Source organism: Microchirus variegatus (genome assembly GCF_963457635.1).
Source record: "Microchirus variegatus genome assembly, chromosome: 2".
Taxonomy (NCBI): domain Eukaryota; kingdom Metazoa; phylum Chordata; class Actinopteri; order Pleuronectiformes; family Soleidae; genus Microchirus; species Microchirus variegatus.
This window is the reverse complement of record NC_139803.1, coordinates 17,501,817-17,513,948: the sequence shown is the minus strand read 5'-3', so window position 1 is coordinate 17,513,948 and position 12,132 is coordinate 17,501,817. Positions and strand designations below refer to the sequence as shown.

The following is a 12,132-nucleotide window of genomic DNA, read 5'->3' as shown; positions in this document are numbered from 1 at the left end:
AGCATCTCATCCGTCTGTATAAATGTATGCTCAGCAGTCTGCACACATCTCTCAGCAAAGTTAAACGACTGAATACTCAGCCTTTGTTCGAGGCTTCACACACACACACTTGCCAGGCAGAGTGTCTAAGTGCACAACTCCTGTTTGTTAAAGAGAACTGTACTTTTGCACAAAGAGGACTCTCACAGTTGTGGCAAGTGCCATAGTTTCAAGTCTAAATGGATGATTAATGAATGCGTCTGTCACACAATAGATTGCTTTCATCCACTGGAGGACCCTCTTGAGTATGACAACTCTTAAACGGTATCACTCAGTTGTGGTTGTATGAAGTACTGACATACAATCAGCAGTGACTGCACCGTGCATGGCCCCTGCTCCAGATATCTTCTAAGGTTTAGTCTTGTTCTCAGTGAAAACATGGGCGATTTTAGCCACTAAACAAAAGGCACCTAATAAAACCTGTGCCTGCGTGTTCATGTTGACTTCAAAAAAATATTTGCTACTTGATCTCCATGTCTGTCGATTAGTGGAGGTTAGTTGGAGACTCTAAATTGACCGTAGGTGTGAATGTGAGAGTGAATGATTGTTTTTCTGTGTGTTTGCCTTGCAATGGACTGGTGTCCTGTCCAGGGTGTGACCCCGCCTTTCACCTTGTGTCATTTGGGATTGACTCAAGCTCCCTGCGACCCTCATGTGGAGAATAAAGCACTAGAAAAAGAATGATTTTGTCCCTGGTGGCAGCCATGTTTTTCAGTGACAGCAAAAGTCTGTGTTTCAAGCTGGTTCTCAGTGAACAGGGAGCACAGGGAGAGCGTGCCAGGCCTTTGAGCTGAGCACAGATCTTTCAGTTTCTTATACAACCAAAATCTGAACTGTACCTCTAAGTGATGATAAAGACCCCTTTGTACAAATCTTTTATAGGCAACTCCCATCGTTTGTGCACTACACCAAACATTTGGACATTGATCCATCTCCTCTGAAGGACAGAACAGGAGTCATTTCCTCTCCAAAAAACTCTTCAACAGATGTAAATTTAATAATGTGTGGAAGAAAAAGCCAAGAAACAAATGGAGAGAAGGGCATAAACAGCTCCCAGCTGGCAGCGGCTCAGCACTTAATGCCGACATTAAGGCATTCGTCAAAAAAAAAAAAAAAGTGTGGGGGGGGGGTTGGGGGGTTAGGGGGGTTGGTGCAAACCGTCTCTCGATCAAGGAGACAGTTTTATTTCAGTTTCAGTCTTTTCACATCTACCACAGCGTGGTGATAATTCAAGCAAGGCTGTGGGTGTCTGGCTTTAACATACAGATGCCTCTTCACCTTTATACATGTGGGCAGACAAGTAGCCTGTGATATAATCATACTTCATTCCTTTAAGAACAAGAAAATGTGCTGCAACATTGAATCCTGAATATCAGCAATATATACGGTGGTATGCAAAGGTTTGGGAAACCCTGTAAATGTTCATGATCTTCCTTTATAAATCATTGTTTGTTTGGAAATTCCAGTTAAATATGTCATATAGGAGACAAACACAGTGATATTTGAAAAGTGAAATAAAGTTTATATGATTTACAGAAAGTGTGCAAGAATTATTTAAACAACATTAGACATGTGCATAAATTTAGCCACCCTTTTCATTTTATTGATTTCAATACCTTCAACACTAATTATTGGAACTCAAAATTGGTTTGGTAACCTCAGTGACCCTTGACCTCCATACATAGGTGAATCCAATCATGAGAAAGTGTATTTAAGGAGGCCAATTGTAAGTGTTTCTCCTCTTTGCATCTTCTCTGAAGAGTGACAACATGGGAGCCTCAAAACAACTCTCAAATGACCTAAAAACAATGACTGTTCAACATCATGGTTTAGGGGAAGGATACAGAAAGCTATCTCAGAGATTTAAGCTCTCAGTTTCAACTGTGAGGAACATTATGAGGAATTGGAAGACCACGGGCACAGTTCTAGTTAAGGCCCGAAGTGGCAGACCAATAAAAATCTCAGATTAGCAGAGGCCAAGAATGGCGAGAACAGTCACAGTCAACCCACAGACCAGCTCCAAAGACCTACAACAGCATCTTGCTGCAGATGGTGTCACTGTGCATCGTTCAACTATTCAGCGCACTTTACACAAGGAGATGCTGTATGGAAGAGTAATGCAGAAAAAGCCTTTTCTCTGCACCCGCCACAAACAGAGTCGCTTGAGGTATGCTAAAGCACATTTGGACTAACCAGCTTCATTTTGGAATAAGGTGCTGTGGACTGATAAATAGTGCAATAGTATTTTGAGCATTCACAAAGTGTATGTATTCACCATGGCTGTCTGTCCGAGCCTGCATCCTTTAAGAGTATCTTGAGAAACTCACGTGATTGATCCTCAAGATGCAATCCTCAAATGAACAGTAGGGGGAGTGCAGAGGCAGTATAGACCCTGCCATAGCATCGCTTAATGATTTAAAAAGAGGTCTGAGACCCGCATGCATGATCCCTCTGAAAACATGGCTGCCAGATAAAGTCTACGCTATCTTAAAAATATGTCAGCTGCTTAATTTCACAGATAGACAGACCTTTCAAACAGGAAACTGAAATGTACGTTGATTTGTATCCCGCTCACTCCTTTGCCCAAAGACCACAGAGAAAAATTGCATTTTTACATCACAGCAGAGACTTTACTGCCTCTGTTAGTGTTAGTAAGTTCAAATGTGTTGTTTTGTGACTTTGTTTTCTGGAATGCTGCTTTTTTTCTTTTCAAAGTTATAACAACATGTTTAACCTAAATTAAAATGTAGTTTTGTTTACAAAATGCTAATTCAGGAGAACCTGGTAGTGCAATTCTCGAGTAACATGACGGTAAGTATGTTCACTATGAATCTGGATGTTGATGCAAATGAATGGCTGAATAGCAATTGCATCCCTGGTCTAATACTGTGCATGTGCACTTTCCTGATGCATAATAACGGAATGTATCAATGGTATTAAATTTAATCATATGCTAAATAACATCTATTTTTAGCACATACTGGTGCTTTTAGAATCCATTACTTAAAAAAAAAAAAAAAAAAAAAGTGACTGTGTGAGTGTGTGTCCAGTCTTACCATCTGCTACCTCAAGCTGGGCCTTGGTCATGATACTGCCGGCCACAGTGAGGGCCTGGCAGATATAATACCCGGCATCAGAACGTTGCACAGATGAAATGGTCAACTCTCCATTCACAGACACAGAAATGCGACTATCGCCCTGTGTTGGCTGGTTGGGAAACAGGAGGTCCTACAGGGAGTGAAAGTGGAAAATTAGTATCATGGGACTTGATTATTTTGGCATTTGGGAAGTGGAAGTTGAAACTAAGAAAACATTTGTTTGTTTTTTAGCTTTTGTATTGTTGAGCATATTTGTGAGAACTCCATTGTCACCCGCACCAATGCCTTTCTTCATAATATATAAAAGGCGGAAAGATTGAATTTTACCTTTGCAAAAAATCACTTTTTGTACTCATAATTTTCAAAATTACGTCAAATTCACTTAGAAAAGTGGGTCAGTGTCTCTTCCCTACGAGTCCTGAATGGCAGTTTACCCCCCCCCCCCCCGAGTGATAATCCTGCTGTGGTAACCTGCAGTCCTGCTCATGAAATAGAGGCATCAGCGTTGGCTGTTTCTGCACCCCAGGCAGACAAGCTGATGGGCAGCAAAGGACATTAGCCCGCTTTCATTATGTCTAATGACTCTAATGCAGCACATGACATTGTTGCTTGCTAAGTGATTTGGCTGGTCAGGCTGGCATAGATTGATGATAAATGACCACTTCATCTGTATGTGGCGCAGAATCGTATTCTACCGTCCCTGAGTTTGATCCTTTTAGTCAGAGGCTTGCCCACTATTTCACATATTTTACTTTTCATATGCGGAAACCATGTCTGGTCTGTACTAAGAGAAATAATCAGTTCATCAGCATGCTCACACAAACAAGTAAACAAGCACATTTGTCTAAATCGCCATTCTCACCTGGCTACCCTCTTGTTGCCAGAAGACAGTGGGCTGAGGTTTGCCCCTGGTCTCACAGGGAAACTTGGCTGTCCGTCCTTGAGCCACAATCTGGTCACGGGGTCGCACCACAAACTGGGGCGCCTCTGAGGTTAAAGGTAAAACAAACAACAACCCAATAGCAACATATCCCCAGAAAGTGCTAATTATGCACAGTAGAACTGCTGTAGAAGACATTTGGCTTGAAGGTCTTGCTTCAAGCTAAAAGGTTCATGCAGTAGGTCTAGTTTTTTTCACGAAACAACTAACACAAGCCATTCATCCAGCTGCCGGAACATCAGAATGAATGAGCTAACCAGGTAATTAACAGGAAGTTGATGTCCTTATTTTCAAATATGTGGACTAAGGTGTCTCATCCATATCTGTGCAAGAGCGTATCATCCATATCTGGACTCCCATTTGGGGAAAAACCTGACTAAGATACAACCAGGGAAGGTCAGGGGTTGATAGTAAACAATGTAGATGTCCAGAATTCAATGGGTGTGTTTGTGAAATGCCTCAACAGTGCATGCATACTGGAAGTGTGTGATCGACAACTGAACACAACGCATGCACAATGGCATCAGCTCATACTTACCAACGGGACGAGCTGGTGACACAACAATGGTGTGGGTGAGATTAACACACAAGACACAGAGAGAGAGAGGGGACAGCAGAGGAGTAGTGGACAGGAAAAGAAAATAATGAAAATCAGAAATGGAATGAATGGAGTTGGATTTTCATCCATGAAGTTCAAAAAGAGAGACGGGCAAAGCTCAGTTATCAATGGAGGTGACGGCACAGGCCTCAAGAAAAGTGGCTTTGTGGCAACAGTTAGAGGAGGGGAAAGAAAATGATGCCAAAAACCACTCGGACCATTTATATGTAGCACTAAAGTGTATCATAAAAATACATTCATATCAAATACATTAAACATTAGACATCACAAAGAAAAAACAAAAGGCTCACCTGATTAAATCTGTGTCTGCGTATTTTTACTGCTTTACCTCACAGACAGCCTTTTCCAGCTGGTAACTGAAGTTTGAAAACTGCTACCTGCTCTGCACCAAAGCCCAGGCGATTATGGGCAATGCTGCCTCATTTTTCAAGATTGTGTCAATCAGGTCAAAGGTTTCAAACAACAAAGTCTCAAAAATAACACATCTCAACATACTGACTGAGGCAGTGGTGGATAACTCCTCTGTGTGGTGTAAATGTAAAATCACTGATTTTCTCAATGGAATTCGGTGCAGGCTGTGACCATTTTACAAAGTGACACCATCTTCAGTTTCCAGATGGCTAACAAACAGTTAAGTGGTTAACATATTATTAAGATATAATGGATTTAAGCAAGGGCACATTTTACAAGTGTAGCCTTTCGTTAAGTGGCGAAACACTGTTTTTCTTGCTGGCAGCCATGTTTTCAGAGAGAGTGAATATCTCTTACTGGATAGTGGCTGTATAAGCACACTGCCTTACAGACGCTTCACTACCCATCTGTGTGAACTGTGCCAATATTATTGACCTCAGTCAGGAGGTATATGTTTTTCGCCAGAGTTTGTTTGTTTATCTATCTGTTAGCAACATAACTCGAAAAGTCATGGACAGATTTGGATGAATTTTCAGGAAATGTCCGCAATGGGACCAGAAACAAGTAATTTGGGCATGATCTGTGCACGCTACACGCCGGCAGGGTGTATTTTGTAGGCACTGAGCTGCCTTGGTGGAGGTCTGTGTTCGACGAGTGCTTTTTATAGTTTATTATATATTTCTTATAAAGTCCAAACTTTTGCTTGACATGATGCGTATCATGCAAAATAGGACTACATTTCATCACTTACAATACACCTTGCATGTATGATCATTAATGAATGAATAGTAATAATAACAATAATAACAAAAAAAATCTTCATGAGATCTATGATAAACAGTATGTATGTATGGTGATGAGTGATATTCCTAGTCAGGTGTTAACACTTGCTTCAAAGTCAAGTGCTCCCGGGGAGCAATGGGGATTGAGTACCTTGCTCAGGGGTAACTCAGCCCTTTTTTGAACTGGTGGGGACTAGAAGAGGAAAGCCAGTTACAAGCCGCCAATTTGCCTTTCCATATATATATATATATATATATATATATATATATATATATATATATATATATATATATATATATATATATATATATATATATATATATATATATAGAAACCTTATACAATACCAAGTTTTCCGATGAAATAATTCCACATATTGATGTAGTGTAAATACAGAGTGCGTGGGCTGGATGGTGGATAAGACCCCCAGGAGAGCTCATAACAGTTCACTTAAAACTGCTTGGATTGTTCATATCTGGAGCCTAGCTGGAGATCTGGAGCAATCAACTACATCAGCCCCGTTATATGAAAGAAAAGCTGAGGCGAGGCCCAGCGTATTCAGCAGGGGGGCAATAACACTCGTAAAGTGGGCAATAAAGGACTGATTGTCCTGCGGCCTGTGCTGCGAGATACAAAATACATCAACGATGGGTTATGAGCTTCAACAGTAGTGAGTCCACAAGGAAAGGTACCCACCTCTGATAGTGAGGTAGGCAGAGGCCTCCACTTTACCCACGCGGTTCTCGGCGAGACAGGTGAAGGTTCCCTGATCACTGACCGATGCTTTCTTTATCCTCAGCAGGAAGTCCTCTTTTTCATATCGGATGTCATACCTGGTGACCGAGAGGAAAAGTGACGTCAAGTCATGTGACAGATGATGTCAAAATCATCTGATGTGGAAGAGCAAGTCACGGATCAGAGATCTGTATATGTTTTTTTTTTTTTTTTTTAAATTAATGCTTGAAACAATCATACCATTCATATTGCTCACTTTTTAAAGCTGCAGCATGTGACATATAATAATTTGTGTTATTATTCTGCCTCTGTCAAGCAATACTATTAGACCTGATTGAGGATATACACCAGCAGTGCAGGTGCGGGCGGGACAAGAAGAATTTACTTTGTCAAACTGCTGAAAGAGCAGATTTTTTGAGCAGTAGAATTCACTTCTGTGTTTTTTGTCATACTTTATCCTGTTTGGAGTTGTCTTGCTTTACTTGTGCAATGTAGCTGTTGCCTCTGTCTGAGTTGATATAAAACAAAACACTTCCTGTGTGCAGTGTGGGGGTGTCTCTGGATGACACAACATCTTAACACCGCTACACTGAGAAAAACAGAGAGTGTGGTATGGTATTTATATTGGTTTTTAAATTGTATTTCATATGCACTAGAGCATTACCATAGAGTCTATCTAAAATTCAGCCTTTATTATGTAAATTCATTTCATGGAATGAATTTCTATACATACCAATAAAATAACAATGAAGCAAGAGACTAAAAACATGAACAGCAGATTCAAAATTGGAAGAAAGCTAAAGATACAACAACAAGAAACACTAAAGAGAAGAATAACAATATGGAAGTTTACAGTGATATAGGAGAGTAGAGAAGGAGAGGCAAAAGAAAAGAAGAAAAAAAACTCTATTATGTAACATTACAGATGCTGCCATGAAACACCAAGAACAGCAAGATAAGTGATGTGAGATAAGGTGGAAAGGAAGGAGAAGGAAAAGAGACCTAGAACCCATACAGTTATAGATTTGAAAACGATCAGAAAGGAGAATCCACTAGATAAGATTAGATCGATCACACTGGATAGACAGAGTGATTAGAATAAAAACTAAAACAAGGTACAAATATGAATATAAACACACATTTAAAGAATTCAGAAGACATTTACATAATATACAAAATATATGCACCTTTCGAAATGGAAAGTAAACAAGAAAAACTGACCAAAATGAACTAAATGCAACAAACAAACGCATGAATTGAATCAAGGACGTAATGCTTTTTTTTCTGTCCTATGCTTTTATAAAGGTGTCATTTTTGAGAGAATAAAGACAGACTTTCTCAGGCAATTAAGACTCTGCTGCACACACTTGTGCTACAGAGGCAGAAAAGGGGGGGGGGAGCAATTATGCTGAGATGAAGGAACAGCAAAATGAAAGGTGCTTTCAGCTGGAACCCTGACTGTTCCACTATTTCAATATTTATAAAGACGCACCACCCACTGCGTTGTGGGCTGTGCGTGGGAGAGAGACAGCGAAAAAGACAACGAGGGACGCGGAAAAACAGTCTGAGTGTGTGGGTGTGGCTCAGTCTGTCAAACTGAATTTGACGAATGAGGCAGGTCAGAAAGGAATGACTTATTCAAACAGATGTTCTGTGCATTGTTGTGTTACGAGCAGCAGCAGAGCGCTGTGGCCCTATCCACGCAGAAACGGAACAAAACGTTCACTGTGAACACGCCATTCTTGCAGGAAATGGCTCCATCCACACGGAAGCTCCCGCAAATGACTCTAAATGATGTAGTACACAAGTCAGGCCTGTATGTGGCGCTGCTTCATAAATGCACCAACACTGTTACAGAAACAAAGATAGAGTGACGATAGAGAACGAGGGATTCAACATGGACTACCATAAGAGACTTTGATATCATTTTCCCAAAGTAATGTATTAGTTGTCTCCATGAAAATGTGCAAGTGTGTGGGGTTTGGAGATTTTCCCACTCTGGGACATGTTTTCAAGAAATAGCTCTTCAACGCTGTGCCCTTGGATAAAATATCTATACACAATAAAAGAAAAACCCAAGTGGATTCACTGGACAGACTGATTTTTCGTGTGGTCAGCCCCGGTAATGCAGCATCGGTGCACTTAGCGGAAGAGAAACCTCTCGGTGACCAAGGGAGCGACACACTGAATGAGTTTATGGGAGCAAGGAGTCGGGTTGACCGTCTCTTGGGTCCCTTTTGGTGTGAGAGATCCTGTGAAATTGTCCAGCCAGCCATACTGATTCAGAGATGGAAGACAAGTCAGGCAGAGAAATGGCACGGAGTAAGGGGGGTGGGGGGGTGGTTGTGGAGTTGCATTTGAAAATAGATGTTCCACAGTGTATTGGGCAGAATATCGATGGTTGTTGTGGCTTCTGTCCAGAGTCTGGTGAGGACTCATTCACAGCACATCAGTGACCCAGATACAGACTTCCCCAGGAGGCCGACAGGTTCAGGAAAGAGAATGAAAGAAAAGGAAGGCGGGAAGAGAGGCGAGACAAGACTGAAAGTAGGACAGGTTTCTGCAGAGTCAAGGGCCACTGAGGTAGAGGGCACAATGCAGGTAACAGCCATACTGCTGGGCAGAGAGTGTCCACACTCCCTAGCTACTTTACTAGGTAAAAACATTGAAATAAAACAGCATTTTAGCTGAGTCATGTTGTGTGCTAGAGTGTGCATTGAGTGGTTCTATCGCACATACTGTAAATGCGAGTTATGGAGGTTCTATGCATTCACTTGTTTTTATGGTCAAAAAGCTCCAAGTTGCTGCAAACAAGCCGATCGAAATCTCTCCTCACTGAAGCTCTCCTCAGTCGTGCTGTTTCAGACCGAGATCTCACCCCCAGAAGACAGACTGTGTTGTGATTGGGCAGAAAACGAGAACTTTCCCAACTGTCTTGTGATTGGCCAAGTACCTGGAAGTGACGTAATTAGCACGTCAGCTCTCAGAAGCGCAGCTCCCCCTCTGATGTCATAGTCCCTTTAACGCTATGACCCGGAGTCGGATCCAGAGTCAGAAAACACTGTCGCAAGTGAAACACCTCCATAACAGACTTCTTCTTCTGTGGTTCAATGCATGCAATTACCTGTCCATCCTAGTGACATTCACGCGTTATCGTGAGAGCCTAGTGGTCAGGTATGTACTATAGGTAAACACATATTTGATAAGCCAAACGGAGGAAAACATAAGGTGGAAACTAATGTGGGTTAGGGTTATATATATATATATATATGGATATGAGGTTTATATATTTTTATTTTCAAGTGCAATAAAACTTAATTTTTAGAGGTTTATTTGTTAAGTTTCCTGTATCTAACATTTACTTTATACATCATTTTTCAATAGGCTCACTTCCTGGCATTTTTTTTCAAAATCAAGCATTGGGTGTAGTCAGAAGAGGGGATTTAGTTATTCAGTTATTTAAATATAGTTTTATTGAAATTTGTCAACTGAGTCAGGATTTGTTATGATCGACCTATTTCATCAGATGGAAGAAAACAATTAAATATTTGCATCATATACTGTATCAGCAATCACCTGTCCAGATTGATGACATCAGCATCAGCCATGGAATAACACTGGTTTCAAAATGAGTCTCAAATAACCATTTTGTTACAAATGCAGATGCACAGCACGTTGAAGATTGATGAAACACCAAAAGACCACATCAGGTGCCACTGTATTATGTGTGTAAAGTGGCTGGTGAGTGTATACATACATTGTAGTATAATTTCCATCTGAGAATATACTGTGATTCAAACTTGTAGCACAATGTGATGTATTTTCAGTATTTTTGTTTCCTTTTTTTTTTTTTTACAAACCTGAAAGCGATGACTCATGTTTCTGCACAACACAGACTTAAAGAGTTTTTATCCGTTCACTTGCTGCACTTGTATTTGATCCATTTGGAAGCAGCTCCATTAGTAAACAACAAACACTTCCAAAGAACATAATCTATAATTAATCTTCCGCTGTACATTTCCATTAAGAAAAAAGCAGTTTGGAGAATAATGAATGCACGAATGCTAACACATGCAATGCTGCTCGTCTCATCACACAGTGGCAGCACTTCTAACCCTGAGCACGTCTGATTTCATATGAGATCGAGTTCGGCCTCTTAAACAGGTTTTTTCACCGTGAGATTTTCAACAGCATATAATTAGCTCATATAATTACCAGGCACCAGTAAGCCCATAAGCAAAGGTGATTTCTTATGATGTGTGAGTGTGTGTGATACTGCATTGGAAAGAGTGCTTGGTAATGTGTTATTGATTTTTTTTCTTCATTACATTAATCTGAATTATTGCTTCATACAGTTGTAAAAGTGATTGAAATTATGAATATACATGTGTCCGTATGAGTCTTTACGATTCTCTATATGATTCTTTCAATCAAATGGACAAATTACCATCTCCTATATGTCCATATTTAGATCCCTTGGTGCAATATTAGTTTATGAATATTCCAAAGTCCAACAAAACTATTTTTGTTAGACTAAGCATAATGGAATAATAACAACTTGTTTTGTCAGTTCTCAAATGGAATTGAGACATAAAAAAGGCATAATAGCAAAATAAAGGCTCTTTTCATGACAGATGAAAAATAAAACACATAACAAAGGGATTTGAAAATAAAGTATGAATGCACATGGATTGAATTGAAACCAAAGAGCTTTAGGACAGCTTTTCCCAAACTGAAGAATGACTCAAAACCTTATACTAGACTGTATATGACTAATGTCAGAAAGTGGCAGATAATAACATCTGAACAGACAATCTCGCCTCTTCAAAATGTAGGTAAATGATTCCCTTGAAAAATGTATGTAAACATAACTTTTCAGTATGTAAAAAACAAAAAATAATACTGAATATTTTATGGTTATTTGAAGCCATAGAACTCTGAAAAACTATAGAACTTGTATTATTGTGGGAAAAAAAGACTCAAATGACTAATCATCAAAATAGCTGACGTTGAAGTTCTATTTGATTAGTAATTGATACTTGTTTCTTCCTTGCCTTGTGTCTTCCTGCAGTGAAGTGCTCATCCAAAATAGCTGTATGGTATTGGTCTGCATTTCCTGGACCTATCTAGAAAAGCTGTTCCAGATCCAGACTGCAGTCCACCTATTAGTGGCCTCTGCCTCACGAGCTCACCTTCACCATCTATAAATCATTACTTTTCCTGTATTGTGCTGCGCATAGTGCACATAGAGACATAGGCGCTGCATACATACACAAACATTCCTCACCTGCCACGGGGAATTTCCACGTCCTCCTTCTTCCAGCGCAGCGTGGGCGCAGGGTCACCGTCGACCTGACACTTGAACTCCACGCTCTCGTCCACCAAGACCACCTGGTTCACAGGTCGCTGCACAAACAACGGTCTCTCTGGATGTGGGCAGAACACAAAAGATGGCTGCTAAATATAGTTTTGACAGCTGTATAAATACTTTATGTGCTTGTGGGTAG

The 12,132-nt window shown here is 40.4% G+C and overlaps 1 protein-coding gene across 1 annotated transcript in view; it reads right to left on the bottom strand.

Moving 5' to 3' along the window:
• Nucleotides 1-12,132, bottom strand: part of LOC310940337 (roundabout homolog 2-like) — a gene marked incomplete at both ends in the record, with an annotated part of 116,444 nt that overhangs the window by 34,792 nt on the left and 69,520 nt on the right. Inside the window, 5 exons of the mRNA XM_083905285.1 lie at nt 3,096-3,267; nt 4,000-4,124; nt 4,616-4,627; nt 6,587-6,723; nt 11,913-12,051. Of these exons, the coding sequence (XP_083761411.1) occupies nt 3,096-3,267; nt 4,000-4,124; nt 4,616-4,627; nt 6,587-6,723; nt 11,913-12,051 (585 nt within the window). The remainder of the gene's footprint in view (nt 1-3,095; nt 3,268-3,999; nt 4,125-4,615; nt 4,628-6,586; nt 6,724-11,912; nt 12,052-12,132) is intronic.